Source organism: Dasypus novemcinctus, chromosome 21, assembly GCF_030445035.2.
Source record: "Dasypus novemcinctus isolate mDasNov1 chromosome 21, mDasNov1.1.hap2, whole genome shotgun sequence".
Classification (NCBI taxonomy): Eukaryota; Metazoa; Chordata; class Mammalia; order Cingulata; family Dasypodidae; genus Dasypus; species Dasypus novemcinctus.
This window is the reverse complement of record NC_080693.1, coordinates 69,549,000-69,566,327: the sequence shown is the minus strand read 5'-3', so window position 1 is coordinate 69,566,327 and position 17,328 is coordinate 69,549,000. Positions and strand designations below refer to the sequence as shown.

Sequence of the window (17,328 nt, the reverse complement as noted above, 5' to 3'; positions counted from 1 at the left end):
GGTTATGTGAGGTTTCCTTACAGTGAGAGCATATACTTTTTTGGTATAAGAAATAACAATATTTCTAGTTAATTCCTATCCCAAGAATATTTGAATAAAATGCCTGTTTCTGACATGCATATTAAAGTAATGTGATAGAATTCATAACTTAAGGTAATTCCAGGTTGGGATATCTTCCAGAAGGTTCGTAAGTATTGGATATTTATTATATTTCAATATAGCGCTTCCAGCCTTTTTTCATGTCACAATACACACAAAAAATGATATGGCACATTGCACTGAACAGATGAAATTGCTTAAGCCAGTGTTGGATTACCCTGAGGCCTGTGATATTTTGCCATGTCTGTAAACGATTCCTAATTTATACTAAATCAGGAAATGGGTTTAATGTAAATTTTTTTAAAAAGATTGAGTTTAGATGATTTAGCTGTTTAGTATTTGATTCTGGTCCTGGAGTTTTGACCTATCACACACATATATACACACACACACACACACACACAAGTTAGGCCTGTTAGGTCTGTTTGAATATTGGTGTGTGCATACTAAGTGATATTTTAGTCCAGATCTTTTCATTTGCAGCCAGCAAATACTAAACTCAAATTGTCTTAAATGGCATATCTTGGCTTACATAACTAGAAGTATAGGAGTAGGCATGCTTTAGACATAGCTAGGGAGTTCAAGTATGATTTCTATCCTCCTCATTTAAGATTTAGTTCTCACTTAAGTGGTTTAGGCTTTTTTATATATTGGGTGAAGTTTTACCAGTATTACTGCTTTAGTGAATGATGGTTTAAGGTCAAGGTTGCTGGACCAAAAATTTGACCTCTTAAGTAATTGAAGTAGCAAGTAAGGGTTTTACTGATATAATTATGTTATTTGATTATATTTTTGGGTGGGTTGATGCCATGTTAACAATTCACTGTGATAGAGCATTTACATACTTGCAGATATGCACAGACAAGTACAGTAACGCTTTTCCCTGCTCTGCTTGTCTGCAGGCAGTGAAGTGAAATCTGCAAGAGTCCTGGTCGCTCAAGGCCTGCATACAGGAAAGAAGCACGGGAAAAGCGTTACAAACAGCTTTTGTTCTTCATCTGTTCTAAAACAGAACAGGTAGGTCAGATTTTTGGTTGGTCAGCCTTGACAATGCCCTTTGAAACTGAACTAAGTGTTTCCTGAAGTGTAGTAGATAATGTCATTGAAATGTATTTAAAATGTGGCTGTGATGAAGTTTCTTTGTTTTAGAATTTTTGTTCTTGGCAAGAAGTAATCATTATCAATTCCCATGGTGTTAGCTACTAAAATAGTTTCTTCACTAACAAAATATGTTACCCAGCCTGAGAGTGGCAAATGTGATAAAGGATATATTGAAAATTCTTTCTAGTTTTACTCTTAAGATTTTTGTAACTTAACTTCATTCCTGTGGATTGATTGAACTTGAGTGAAGATTAACAAATTATGTGTCACAGATTTTCTTCAGTTATGGGAATATATGGTGCTTGATCTGGCCATACTCTGAAACATATTTATGACTTTCAAATATAAAAAAACAAATTTTTTTTTTTTTTTACAATAACTGCTTGTAACTGCCAAATTGCTCATGCAGCCATTTTGTTTTTTAGGTATATTGGAAAGTCTGATTCAGTTACAATCAGTGTATGGAATCACAAGAAAATCCATAAAAAACAAGGTGCTGGATTTCTTGGTTGTGTTCGTCTTCTGTCCAATGCCATCAATCGGCTCAAAGATACTGGTTGTGAGTAGATACTAGCACTTTTAAAATTGAAAAACAAACTAAAACTTATGTTTGAAATATTGGTGAAATTCCTGATAATGCTAGTGGCCTAAATTTATTTTGTGGACTTAAAAAAAAAGAGTGAAATATTTAAAATCTGTGAAACCTGGAGCTGCATCAGAGCTGATGCTTAGCTTTGAGTGAATTTATAAGTATTAAGTAATGATTTGTATCCAGAAGGGTGAAAATGAAGGTATCAAAGTATGTATGTATTTGTGTGTGTGTATATATCTATATATATATATCTATTCCCTTTTTAAAATTTCTTAGTACCCTTCTCTGGTTTTGGTGGATTTATGAGATGAAGTGAAATGACTTTTATTTAGGTGATTGATTAGAGTGTTTAAAATAACAGTTAAATAAGAAGTATTTGTGGATAAGAATGCTATAATATATAAAAATGCTATGAATAAGTTAAAAGTTTGAGAAAGCTAACATTATTTTGAATGTAAGATAGCTATATTAACTACTTAACAGTATTTCATTTTATTAACAACCTGGGCATTAAGAAGATTAGACCAAGATCAAGATATTAGATCTTCCATATTGGATAGACAAGTTGACTTAATATGACTTAGCATTCATTTAACCAGTTAACAGAGTTTTTATTTTTGAGGTTTTTCCATTGAGACATAGATGAAAATATCTTTTCAACAGAATTTTTGTTGTTGTTTATACCAAATATATATTTTTAAATATTGCTAGTTGTGGTCATGGGATTTCTGCATAGATGTCTATGCTAAACAAATTCATATAGATTCTAGGTAAGAAAATGAAAAATCAAATATCAGTAAACTTTGACTATTACTTGTATTAATAATTGATCCTTTTTTTTAAATTAAAGATTTATTTTTTATTTACTTCTCTCCCCTTTCCCCCTGTTGTCTGCTGTCTGTGTCCATTTGCTGTGTGCTCTTCTGTGTCCACTTGCATTCTTGTCATGTGGCACCAGGAAATTGTGTCACTTTTTGTTGTTGTTGCATCATCTTGCTGCGTCAGCTCTCCATGTGTGTGGCACCACTCCTGGGCAGGTGGTGCTTTTTTTGTGCGGGACAGCTCTCCTTGCAGGGTGCACTCCTTGCATGTGGGGCACCCCTATGTGGGGGACACCCCGTGTGGTACGGCACTCCTTGCGCATGGCAGCACTGCGCGTGGGCCAGCTCACCACATGGGTCAGGAGGCCCTGGGTATTAAACCCTGGACCCTCCATATGGTAGGTGGATATTCTATCAGTTGAGCCACAACCGCTTCCCAGTTGATTCTTTTTAAAGTAGTATTATGCCACAGCCCAGATATATAAATATTGATACAGTAAAAAGAAAAAGGGATAAAATTTCCTTGAACTGGAAGTTCTGAATCAGGAAAGTTTAAAGGTATCTGACAAATTCTTACATTTCTGGGTTGACAGAATGACTAACAGAGAGAAGACAGGGTTGGAAAAGGTCTTCAAATGGAAAATGAACTGTTTGATTATCCCACCCAGCAGGAAACTAAAACTTTTATAGATCAGATGTATTACATTATCCTTTGTTCAGTTTAGCCAGCATTTATTGAACTTTAAGTGTGCCAGGTACTATTTTAAACCCTTGAAAATGTAAAGGTAAAAAAGACATAGAGCCTCTCCTCTGAGAAGCAAGGGCAAAGGCCCACTGACAAAGGGAGCATGACACATTGGAAGAACTGAATAGGAGAAAAAAATTGTGCTGCAGAAGTCTACTGTATAGCCAGTGTAGTAGTGTCCATTTATTTTGCAAAGGGAAACATAACTAGTTTTGGCTGGCTAGCCAGCAACTGTGGTTTTGAGGCACACACTTTTCCTTCTGGTGCTTCTGACTGCTTTATTGCATTAATTTATTTGACTTTCTTGATGTGCAATAATTAATTAAACATTTGTTGAGCACCCAATTATTGTTCTGCCAGATTGAAGTGGAAAATACCAAGATTAATATATGATCTCCTCCTGTTATCAATTCATGCTTTATTTAAGTGGACTGATGGCATACAGCTATAAAAGAAATCAGTAATAAGTACTGTAATCAAAGTAAAACCAGCCATGGTATTGGTGGATGTTTTAGTTCTTAGGCTGCTCAAAGCAAATACTATAAAATGGGTTGGGTTAAACAATGGAATTTATTCACTCATGGTTTTACGGCCAGGGAACTGTCCAAAACCAAGGCACAAAGACAGTGCCTTCTTCTGGAAGACAGGCTGTCAGCTGCCAGTGGTCCTTGGCTCCTCTTCCACATGGCAAGGCACATGGCATTGTCTGCTGGTTTCTGCCTTCTTTTCCGGGTTTCCTTGATTTCAGCTTCTTGCTTCCCTGGTTTCTCTCTCTCTGGATTTCATTCTCTTATAAATTTCATTCTCTTATAAATTAATAGCATTATTACTAGAGCCCTCAATCAGGATGGGTCACAACTTAACTGAAGTAGCCACATCAAAAGGTCCTACTTAAAATGTGCTCACAACCGAAGGAATTAACTAACTTTAAGAACATGTTTCTGTGGGGTACATACTATTTAAAACCATCCCAGTGATATTGTTCCTTACTGTAAGTTTGAGGGCAGGATCAGTGTTATATCTGTTTTATAGGTAAGGCATCTGAGAGAATAAATGATTTGCCTATAAGTGAGCTAATAGCAGAACTGACTCAAACCCAGATCCTACAATTTATACTTAGCTTCTTATAAATACTTACTTTGTATTTGTGTCATTTGAAGTGGTTAGATAAAAGTTAATAGTAAAGTTAACTGGCTTTTATTGAACGCTTATATGCCAGGTACTGTGCTAAGAGTTTTACATAATTATCTGATTTAATCCTTAGAATAACTGTATGAGGTACACATATAATAGGTGTAATACATTTAATATATGAAAATCAGAGCTAAGGGACAACTTGCTTAAGATAAACAACCATTAAGAAGCAAAGCCAAGACTTAGAATGAAGTGGTCTAAAAGCTTTTGAGAGGAAAGTAACTGCTTATTTACAATGTAAAATACCAGTGCTTTTTGGATTTTGAAATCTGAGTTCGTGAAAGCTTTCGTTGAGATATTTATACTAATTGCCTATGCAATGAGAATTTTTAACATTTGTTTTACCATTAAAACACAGCAGTGATATGATTAATCCTTTGAATGATAGACCTGATTTCCAGTGGATTGTGGAAATTTACTATCACTTTATAAATGATAGAATCTGATACAAGCTTTTTTTAAATAATATGCTTTTTATTGAAGTATATCATTCATATATGAACATACATAAACAATAAGTGTATAGTAAAAGTTGTGAGCTTACAAAATAAACATGCATGACATCATACAGACATCCCATACATTACCCTTGCATTATTGTGAAACATTTGTTACAAACTATGCAAGAGCCTTATCAAAATATTACTACTCAGTATTGTCCATATCTTACAGTTGGTGTGTTTTCCCCCAACCCACCCTATTATTTTTTTAAAATATATTTTTATTACAGAGATTGTGGACTTAACAATCATGTACATGTATAGAATTACCACACAGCACCCCTTCACCAACACACCACTCCATGGTGAAATATTTATTACAGATTATAAGATTATAATACCATCAGATTATTACCACCAATCATGGTCCATAGCATACATTTGACACACTTTTTCCATACCCCCCCCATTATGAACACAGTACATTTTTTGCATTGATGCAAGAGCATTACAGTGTTGCTGTTAACCACAGTCCTTAGGTCACACCAGTTGTATTTTTCCCATGTGTCTCCAATTCTCACCACTCTGCAATAGTGATGTACATCTACTCTAGCTCACAGAAGGACACTTGCATCTGTGCCATCAGCCACATTTCTCATCCACCTTGGGTTCACTGTGTTATTCAGTCCCTAGATTATTCTCTAGCTTTCTTTCAATTGACATTTACATCCCTACAGTACCCTTGTCAGCCACAATCCCGTTTATAAATCAGCTGCTACTCACTGTAATGTGTTATCATCATCTGTATCCATTTCCACACTTTTACAGTCAAGTTAATTAAAATTTCTACATACACTAAGCATCAGTAGTTTTTTCAGCACTCCTCTTATATCCTAATAACCCATTTTCTAGCTTTTAAGTCCATGCATATTCTTCATATTTAGTTCATATTAATCCAGAATTCTTTTTAATTGCTTTTTTTGTTCATTTAATGTAGATCAGAGGTTGGATCTATGCAAACTTGGGCCAAATGACAATGATACAGTTAGAGGACAGATAGTAGGTAAGTGTGGAATTTAAAGCTACATGAATTTTGGCTTCATTTAAACTGACCTAAATTCTTAATAACCTTTTGAATCAAAGTAGTTACTGTAGCTTCATTGTATTGGCATGATTTTAATATGAATCATATAAATTGTAAAAACATTGGATCCAGGCTAGCTTAAAAACAAATGTAAAACTTTAAATAATGATTAAAAAAAGTATAGAGGGTCCTAGTTTTGTAAAGAACTATTGATCTTTTAAGAAGAAGTTCTTTCAAAGTATTCAAATATTTTAGAGCACCTGGACAGACTTTATAGATGGTGTTAAAATTTTCTGAAAATAATTATCAAACTGGTTTTTGAATAAGAAGAGAATATTCTATCAAACTTTTTGTTTAATGCTTTACAGTTTTAAAATAATCTTTGCTAATTGAAATATATATAATAATCAGAGTTGGTATAACACTGTTTGAAGAAGGGAGAAATTGTTACTTTACTCATAAGGCACTTGGTTGGCTAATGGAATTTTTGAATTGACAGAGGAAGGGCTTTATACAAAATTTCCTAAGACTTCTTTTAAGAATTGATGGACTGAGATTTGATAAAAATGTATATATTATGGTAGGACACTGAGGTAGGTACCTTTGCGGTATCTATAATTAAATAAGAAGAATTGTAATTGGAATCTTACCAATTTATGGTTCAGCTAAATTCAGATTAAGATGATTTGCGAACCTATCAGAGGTTTTAGTTTCTGACGGTACTTGAAGGACTTCATTTTAAAAGGCAATGAGTTGGGTTCTGGGTTAGGGAATTGCCAGAGTGGCAACATAAGAAAGCCTATTATGGTTATCTCAGAAAAGTGTCTACACTGAAGTGTTATTGATGATTCCTGTCATTCTTAGATTGAGAAGGCAATAGAAAACATCCCAGAATGAATCCTGGTATATAAGACTTTTACATGTAATTGATCCTGTTTTATTTGGCTTGGTATGTTATATAATGCTAAATAGTTTTACTAAGTTCAAATTTGCATTTAAAAGATAGGAGATTGTCCTTTGTCAGTTGTTAGAAATATACCTATTGTAGCATATTACAGATGAAATGTTTTACTTAAAAATTTTTTTAGTTTTTTTTTTTTAATTTAAAATTCTTGGGTGAAATTTATGTTCATAGTAGGACCACTAAAGGAGAAAAATATGCTTTTTGATCTTGCATTTCCTAGGTAACAGAAGTGAGCTTCAGTTCTTGCAGAATTTGGTCATTACAAATCATTGTAAATAGATGAATACGATACCTTTTTGGAAAATGAAAAACAATATACTAGAACACTAACTTAAAAAATTTATGCACCCTTATAGTATATATATATATATATATTTATGAGTTTAATTACAATGAACATAAAATATTTATTTTTTTCTTTCACTTTCATAAGCATTTTTAGTGTTTCTATTTTTTGCAGTTAATTTTTAAAAGAGGAGTTATGTTGGTGGATCATAATTTAATTAAACATTGAACTTTTGAGTTACATTTTCCTATTACAACTTTGTAACTTGCAAACATTTTCTACATATGACTTTATCTTTTTTTTTTCTTTCTTTTAAATTGTTACCTGAGGAAAAAATATCCTAAATGGAGATAATGATTAAGGAGCACACAAACCTTGTACCTTGCAATTAAAACTGTTATTTAGTTGTGTTTTTTTTTTTAACCTCTTGTGAAGTTTTTGTTGTTATGAAATAAAACCAAATACAGAATCTGAAAAACACTCATAATAGACAACCATTGTCATCATTTTGCACACTTCTCTGTTTTTAAAAAATGATATTATACTATATAGATTTTTAAAGTAACATGTTCTAATCTATCAAATACCTTTTTTTGCCAATGAGGTCCTTTCTATAGTACTTTAATTGTTGTATGTTAGTCCATGGTAGACATATCATAATTAATTTAACCTAGATTGTTTGTTTGATATTTAGATTGTTTCAGTATTTTGCTGTCAAAAGTTTTGTGATAAACATGGTATTTCCATGACTCATTTTAAATATTGCTAGAATTATGACATTTAAAAACACAGTCTTACCTAACATTTGTTTAGGTGTTGTGTAATATAGCATTTGGGAAATGTAAATTGAAGCCAATAAAAATCCTTTAGCATTCAACCCTAATATTCAAAACCACATTAATGAGAAAACACATTGTTTCTGCTGTGCTTATGTGTAGGTAAGCATTTCACTTAGTTTTTTTTCTTATATAAAAACTTATTAATATCTTTTTTTGTACAGTTTTCATAACCCTTTGTTTACATTCACTGAGGAGGTGCATTGGAGTATTCTCTCCTATATATGGAATTTAATATAAAGGAGCTCTGTGATGAATTTACTGATTTTTAAAAAGTTTTACAGAGCTGAAAGATTTCAGAATTTTGAGACCCTTCCTTGAATGAAGGGTTCTAAGATCTCATACTTTATATGGGTAACCTATTAATTCTTTGTGACATTGGGGTATAGTCAAGTTTGGGTGTACCTCTTCTGTCTTTTGGGAGAATTGCTGAAAATGCAACTAAAAAATACTAGAGCAGCAGGAAGGACTTTAGGGATATCATTAAGCCTAACTTTGTCATTTTTTGGATTGGGATTCTCTAAAACTCAAGGAGTTAAGTATTTTGATCTAGGTCATAGTACATAGTAGATAAACTAAACTAAACAGAATCAGGTTTAGAAATCACATTCTTCTGGATTTATGGTGGTGGTTTTATACCACACTGGATTATGACATACTATTAAAACTCATGCAATGAAAAAATTGCCATAATGCCAGAGTGTCAAGAATTTAACCCAAACTAATTATGTGAACTTCACTTTTTAAACTCTTCTGTACATACATATACCTTTAACATGTTATACCTCTTTTTTTTTTTTAAAAGGAGGTACCAGGGATCAAACCCAAGACCTTGTATGTGGGAAGCCGGCACTCAAGCATTTGAGCTACGTTTGTTCCCCTATACCTCTTCTTAAGTGCAGAGTAGACTTGGATTACCCCCATTACAGTGGGGGAAAAAAGAATTAGGCTCTCTTCCATGTTATAATAAAGTATAAAAAACTCTCAAAAATTTAAAAAATCTTATGGAAAAAGGAATTACATATTTTTAGTAGAAACCAGAGTTCAGTCTACTGTGTTACAATTATGCTAAGCTATATGTCTTCTAAGGATATGTATTTTAGATTATAATAATTCTTTCCAGTTCTGTGAATCTTAGTAATACTTCTGTTGTTTAATAGTAAGTCTTCAGTCCAGAGACCGAATAGGCACAGGAGGACAAGTTGTGGACTGCAGTCGTTTGTTTGATAATGATTTACCAGATGGGTAAGCTAATATTACTGAAGTCATTAGAGATACATGTAGATAATAGTTCATTAAAATAATGAGAAGTAAGTTGGTGTTAATTGTGTATTTAATTTTAGAAATTTGTGACCAGCTATAGAATCTAGGTTTTATCCTTTCTGGAAAATAAGTAAAGAATTTTGTCATAACATTTAAAAGAGACTTAATTGCTTAGGTTTTTCAAAAGGGCATACAAGAGCTATTCTGTATCTGAAAAAAGCTCTATTTTAAAGGGATGGATAGAAAATGTGGGTAATAACTATTATAATATCGTGACATTTATCCTGCCTATATGTGTCAGATATTATAAGCAATTTAAAAATTGTATCATTTAATTCTCATAGCATTTTGGATGACAGTTTAAGTATATCATGTGATTCTGGGATTAGGCCACTTGGTTTCTAATCCTACTGCTTACTAGCTCCATGCCCTTGATTAATTTACTTAATTTCTGTAAGCTTTGGTCTTTATTTATTTGTAAAAGGTAATGATGATGATAGTATTTATATCTGGCCCATAAATTGTGTGGGTCAAATGAAATCATTCACTTAGCACAATATCTTGCACATAGTAAGTGCTTAACAAATAGTCATTCTCTTTACTGTTACTCCTGTTGTTACTCTCATTCATTTTATAGGTTAAAAAAACAGACTCAGAAATTAAGTAAATTGTCAAAGGCCGTATAGTAAGTGGCAGTGCTAGAACACAAACCTAAGTCTTGATTCTGCAGTTCATGTTCTTTATCTCTGCTTTCTATCTCTGATACTAATTCTGATACTTTTTGTGTTTTATTTTTAAACTTTCAGATTATTTTAATTACCTTTATTATTTATCCCCCCACCCCCGCCCCGTTGTTGTCTGTTCTCTGTGTCTGCTTGTCTTCTTTTTAGGAGGCACTTGGAACCAAACCTGGGACCTCCTATGTGTGAGGGAGGTGCCCAATTGCTTGAACCCCACCCACTCCTTCTCCCTGCTTGTTGTGTCTCTCATTGTGTCATCTTGTTGTGTCAGCTTGCTACACCAGTCCAATGTGTCACTGCTTTGCTTTTCATCTTTAGGAGGCACTGGGACCAAACCCGGGACCTCCCATGTAGTAAGCAGGCACCCAACTGCTTGAGCCACATCTGCTTCCCCTTAATTAACTTTAATGAGGTACAATTTATGTGCAAAAAATTGCGTCCATTTAAAGTGTACAATTTGTTTGACTCTAATTATTTTGATGTAATTTTATATCCAAGATATGGTATTTTCTCATTAAAAAAATGTTAAAAGTTACTGTAATTTAATTCTGTTTGTAGATAAGTTTAGTTTCATATAATCAGATTTATGGAAGTAAATCATAAGGTAGATTATGGTATTAATACTTTTTAAGGAAAAATTTAGGACATAGTTAATATTGAGAGATTACAGAAAAGTAAGGTTTATTCCAAATTTACTCTAAATTATTGTACTCAATAATTATAATCATAAGGTGGGCACAACTGCCTAGCATCTCTTGATTTTTTAGTTTTTAAGGCCCCCAAGCCTCTGCCTTTTGGTGGAAATATTAACAGTACAACATGTCTGTAGTCATTTACTTATTTTTCTTTATGTGAATTATAATAAAGTTTAGAGGGAGAAGTGACATTCTTGATTTTTAAAAATTAATTAATTAATTTATCCCTCTCGCCCCAGTTGTCTACTCTCTGTGTCCACTTGCTGTGTGTTCTTCTGTGACCACTTCTATCCTTATCAGCAGCATCCGGAATCTGTGTTTTTGTTGCGTCATCTTGTTGCTTCAGCTCTCCGTGTGTGCGGTGCCATTCTTGGGCAGGCTGCACTTTCTTTAATGCTGGGCAGCTCTCCTTACGGGGCACACCCCTTGCACGTAGGGCTCCCCCTACATGGGGGACACCCCTGCATGGCACGACAGTCCTTACACACATCAGCACTGTGCATGGGCCAGTTCCACACCAGTCAAGGAGGCCCGGGGTTTGAACCGTGGACCTCCCATGTGGTAGGCGGACGCCCTATCTATTGGGCCAAGTCCGCTTCCCGACATTCTTGATTTTTTAAAAATTGGTTTGGGTATGCTAAATGATTTTAAAAGTTTCTCTTATATACTTTTCTAGTAAAATCTGATTTTTAAAAAGTGAGTGTTATTTTTAGGATAGCCATTATTTCACTAAATTCTGGAGAAATTGGTATAATTTGAGCATTGACATTATTGAAAAATTATCAGAGTTTGGCTGATGGAGGAATACAGGCATACCTTAAAGATAATGTGGGTTTGATTCCAGACTATCACAATAATACAAATACCACACTAATGCAAGTCACGTGAATTTTTTGGTTTCCCAGTGTATATAAAAGTTATAGTTACACTATACTTGTAATTGAAGTGTGCGGTAGTGTAATGTGTAAAAAAACCCAAAATATATACCTTAATTAAAACGTGACACAGACACCAAGCAAGCATATGCCGTTGGAAAAATGGTGCCGATAGGCTTGCTTTTGGTGCAGGTTTACCACAAGCCTTCAATGTGTAAACATTCACTGTCTGTAAAGTGCAATCAAGTAAAGTATAGTAAAAGGAGGTATGTCTGTATTAATCATACTTAAGTGTAAATAATTTAGAAACTGCAGAATTCCCTAAAATATATAGTTCTATAATAAGTTGAAAAAAGTTTTATATTTTGTGAATTCATCATTCAGTTTGGCATTCCTGATTCATAATAGCATATGTCTTCCTGATTTGGTTATTGCCCTCAAAACATTCTGTGTCCTAGCTTTCTTATTCATACCCATTATTGCCCTTTCTCTTGGTATTTTTATTTAAGATGGGAAGAAAGGCGAACTGCCTCTGGAAGAATCCAGTATTTAAACCACATAACAAGGACAACACAGTGGGAACGCCCAACACGGTAAAAACAAGAGCCCATAGTCTGTGCTGTTTGCCCTCCCAAATTCCCTTTCTGTTTATCAGTTGTACTTAGATTTCTTTTCTTGTTTTATATGGTAAATATTATAGCAGGTGCCATTATTATTTTTGATATTTTCAATACAAATTGTTTACTGTGTTACCTTGTTGTTGTAGTTCCCTGCCTAACTTGCTACTCAAATATATATTGAATTAATTAAATGAATGAATTGAGAAGTCATCTCTTTTTTTTTGGGAATTTTCAACTTTTTATTTTAGTTTGAGCCCAAATCCATTACTGGATGGCTGTAACAAAATATATATACAGGGTCTTACACTCTTTCATTCATGTGGAAGGATAATTATATTTTATCATGTCTAGTGAGATCTGTGATTGAGGTAAGAATCAGGTTCTCTGTGACCATATAGTAGAGGCACCTGACTTAGAGTTAGGAAAAGGGGATGGTAGAACTTCTGAAGGAAAATTCGCTAAACTAAATCTTAGAGAATGGTAGGATTTAGTTGGGTAAGAAAAAGTTGATGAAGAGTTTCCAGGGTAGTGGTAACAGCCATCTTTTCAGTTCACTAAATGGTTTGTGCCGGACAGTCTGAGCAGCTTTTGTGGTATAACAACGAACAAGGCAGAAAGGAAATGTTCCCTTCTTCTTGGAGCTTAATGTGTAAAGACATGGGATATATGTTAATTTTTTGGAAACCAGAAGAAGGTGCTTTTTAAATATCTGAAGATGAATACATGAAGTGGCTGATTTCTTTTGTTTATAAATATATATTTGCCCACTCTGTTCTGTTTTTTTTTCACCTCCCAAGCAGAACTAACACCAGGCTTAGAATATCAAATGGTCACGGTTAGCTATACCTACATTATTTAATGGGGATTAATTACTTAATTCATTGATTCACAAAATGTTTACTCTATTATGGTTCTCGGATAAAAGCTTTTGTTGCCATTTTGTTAAATGTTGATTTGAGAAATACATTTCTGTCTAGCATTACACTACCAAAGATTTTTTTGATGTTGAATAAAACTTCATTTTTATGAAGGTGAATTAAAAACACATTTTTATTATATTTAAACATAAATGAAAGTGTATGTCAATGCTTTAGTAAAGTCCTTTCACTTCTAACTCAAATTTAACTGACAAAGTTGACTTGAATTTCCACATATATAAAATTGATGTTATAAATGTTAGTTTTTAAAAAGCACCCTTAATTTTCCTTTTATTTTTGAAAACTTACATTGGACTGGAATTGCCTCAAGAGTCAAACTATCTTCTTTCCTTTATTCATTTATTCAACAAATATTTACTGAGCTCCTCTTATATACTAAGCACTATTCTAGATGCTGGGGCTATATTGGGAAGCATACTAGGCAGACTCCTTTCTGTCAATAAATATTCTAGTTGGGGAGACAGACAAAAACAAGTATATCAGTAAACAAAAAAAAATACCAGTGAAATGAGGAACTAAGATGATGTTCACTCAGTTATTTGAGTGAACTTTAAATTGAGAGGTAGGAAAATACCTCTTTGGAAGCCTAAACTGTGATTTGAATGATTAAAAGAGCCAGATCCAGGAAGAATAGGAGAAAAGAACAATCCAGGTGAAAGCAGAATTACCTAGCAAGGCAAGGGAAAAAGTAGACAGACGAGTTTGTATGGCTGAGAGACTTCAAAACGAGTGGAAGGTCATCTCAGAGGTTACACTTATGTACATCTCAGGAGGATCTCAGTGATTGTGGAAGTAGATACTACCCCAAATAGCCTCCTAAGGGCTCTGGAGACATCCAGACACTATAGTTAGAGCAGATAGCTCTGGAGTTAGGTGCCTTGCAAGTGGGCCCTACTTTGGAATTTATGCTCCCCAGTGTGACAGAGTTGGACTCAGATGTGGTTTCCCTACACATGGCTCTTCTGTCCTTCTATTTGAACTTATTAGTACTGGGGTTGGTAGGTGTATGTCCCAGAGACTTAAATCTTTGGGCTGTCCATGTGCCAGCTGGACCCTGAATCTCAGCAGAGCTGCAACACCTACTCTCCAGTTCATTGGTCTCACCCAGGAGAACTAACAAGGAGCTGATGATGGATACCATAACAAGGAACTGAGAGAGTCTACAACTGCAAGCAAGAGAGTCCCATCCATTGGTCCTATGGGATCAAAGCCCTCTCTCAGAGGTGGAATGGACATCACCATCCCAGAATCGTTAGGACTAGGGAACAAACCTTGGGCTAAAGTAGACTTGCTGATATTCTACTATAGACACATTGTGATTCTAGCAATGGAAGAAATTTTATCATTGATACAGAGGCAGTGGCCACTGGAGGTTCTGAGTGCAGGAAGAGGGAAAAACAGGTTTAATACGGGTGCATTTTCGGGACTTGGGAAATTTGTCCTGAATGACATTGCAATGACAGATACAGGCCATTATATAACTTGGAAAATTGTGCAGGAAAGAGTGTAAACTATAATGTAAGTAATCCATGCTTAGTGACAGTGCTTCAAAATGTGTTCATCAATTTCAATGCCTGTACTACACTAATGAAGGATGTTGTTAATGTGGAAAAGTGTGGGAGATGTGGGGCGCGGGGCATATGGGAATCCCCTTTATTTTTTATGTAATATTTATATAATCTTAAGTATCTTTAAAAAAGTAAAAATAAAAAAAGAATGGCCATGGAATAAAGGTAGAATGATCTTGGGAAGTTCAAGGAACAGGAAGAATGACAGTATGTAGAGCGTATTAAGTGGTGGGAAATCAGGTGTGAGAGGGAGGCTAGGCTGTAGCTAGATCAAATAGAGCTTTGAAAACCAGTTCTCACATCTACAAACGTATATGGGTTTTATATAAAATGTAATTAAAATTAATATAAAATAATTTACATACCTAATCGACAACATGCCCATGCTTATCACTTGCGTTTCTTTGGTTAGACTTGCTTTTACCTGAAATCATTTGTATTAATCTTTCCATTTTCTTATATAAGTGATTGTTACTGCAGTATATACATTGTCTAGAGAACTCTTCTTTTGCTGAGTTTTGAGTAATTTTTTTTTTTTTTTTCTAACCTCGATCCTTTTCAATAGGCCAGCATCGGAATATTCTAGTCCTGGCAGGCCTCTTAGCTGTTTTGTTGATGAGAATACTCCAATTAGTGGAACAAATGGCGCAACATGTGGTCAGACTTCAGATCCCAGACTGGCAGAAAGGAGAGTCAGGTCCCAACGACACAGAAATTACATGAGCAGGACACATTTACATACTCCTCCAGACCTACCAGAAGGCTATGGTATGTCAATTAACAGGAAAATAAAGTGTAGTCTACTGATTTCAGCTTTCTGAGAAAGTCCGAAAATCAACTTAAAAAAATTTCATTGATGTGGATTTAGGCATTCGGCATGAAAATGGAAGTAAATGTAAAACCTCCCAACTTTGAAAAGTCTCTGATATGGTAGAAGATTACCTAACCAATAGTTTGACCTTGAACCAGTCATTTAACCTCTGTCTTTTTGCACTTTATAATGAAATGAGATGAATAATATTTCCCATTATCACAAAGTTACTATGAGGAGCATATGAAACAATGTGAGATTTCTTTGAAATAGGCACTATATAAAGAAAGGTAAGATGATAGGTAGCATTGTTAATCATCAGTAATCTCAAATCAGACCTACAATGTAATATTACAAACAGTACATATTTAGAAATATTTTAAAAGGCATATTTATGAAAGTATTTGTAAATTATATTTGAATATCTTTAATTTTGGATTGTCCAAATGATTTAACCAGAGTTCCTTGTATCCTTGCCCTCTTAATACTGACTGCAAACTCTTCTGGGCTGATGGTGACACCTAATGACCAAAATTGGGAATCCCCTGCTTTAACTTGTATTAAATTTTACTATAGAATAATACTTTTTCTTTTTTAAAAAATAACTATTCTACAGACACATGATTCTAAATTTATTTTAAATATATTTTAATTTTCAAAGTAATGGGAACAGAACAAAACAAAACTCCATGAATTTGTTCCGGAGCTGTCCTTGTTGCACAGGTTAAGTTTATAAATAAAGCACAGTGATTAGAGCTTGGGCTTTGGGAGTCAAAAAGACTTGGGTCCATATCTTGCTTTTGCCACATACTTGTGTGACATTGGGCACATTATTTAACCTTTCTGAGCCTCAGTTTTCTTTTTTATAAAATCAGGGAAATAAAAGTACTATGTTCATTTGTTGCCAAAAATAAATGATACATAATTTCATGTGCAGTGCTAGTTAGTGTCTGACAGGAAACAGTAAGATTTAGCTGTTAATAATGTTCAGACCTGAGAATAAAGTACTGTTCTAAGTACTATTTCTCTTGAGATCATAAAGCAAGCTATTTGGAGTGGGAGTGATTTTACTTTTACATTTGTGTGATTTATATTAAGAAAATTCTATACAACTAAAGCAAAGTAGGTAACGGCTGAAATTATTGCAACTGACTTCTTTAACTATAAGCATTTTTGTTTATAATTTTAAAAAGTTTATTGTTTAAATTGATTGACTTTATTATAGGCTTTAAACAAATTATATTTTTCCTAATAAATACTAGCAGTTTTATTGTTGTATATATTGTAATTTCCCATAAGATTTTGTTTAAAGAGCAAAGATTCTGTTGCTTTAAAAAAGAAAAAGAAAAAGAAACAGGGAGAAATTAAAAAATACCACTGAAGAAACCCTTTCATAGTTCTTTTTTAAAAATTAATTTTATCTTTGGCTTTTTTCTCTTCAGTATGAACATATCCCCTTAATCTTTTTTTTTCTGTTATTTTCCCACATTTGCCTGTTTATGATTATAGAGTTTTTCCTGTACTATCTTTTTTGCTTTGGTTTGAACTTAAACATTGGCTTGAGACTAGACCTCTGTCAAGAAAAGAGGAAAAATTAAGTTTTGATATAAACTTAGGCATAATAAAAAAGCAGTATCGACTTCCAAATCCTTTGAA

At 33.8% G+C, this 17,328-nt stretch overlaps 1 protein-coding gene across 2 annotated transcripts in view; it reads left to right on the top strand.

The window, feature by feature from the left end:
* Positions 1-17,328, top strand: part of SMURF2 (SMAD specific E3 ubiquitin protein ligase 2) — a 185,607-nt gene that overhangs the window by 123,605 nt on the left and 44,674 nt on the right. The window contains exons 4-9 of one of the 2 annotated variants that reach the window (XM_071210754.1): positions 1,002-1,116; positions 1,626-1,759; positions 5,990-6,055; positions 9,323-9,407; positions 12,245-12,328; positions 15,427-15,629. In XM_071210754.1, the coding sequence (XP_071066855.1) occupies positions 1,002-1,116; positions 1,626-1,759; positions 5,990-6,055; positions 9,323-9,407; positions 12,245-12,328; positions 15,427-15,629 (687 nt within the window). The remainder of the gene's footprint in view (positions 1-1,001; positions 1,117-1,625; positions 1,760-5,989; positions 6,056-9,322; positions 9,408-12,244; positions 12,329-15,426; positions 15,630-17,328) is intronic. The other variant, XM_004454071.5, reaches the window with a different exon arrangement.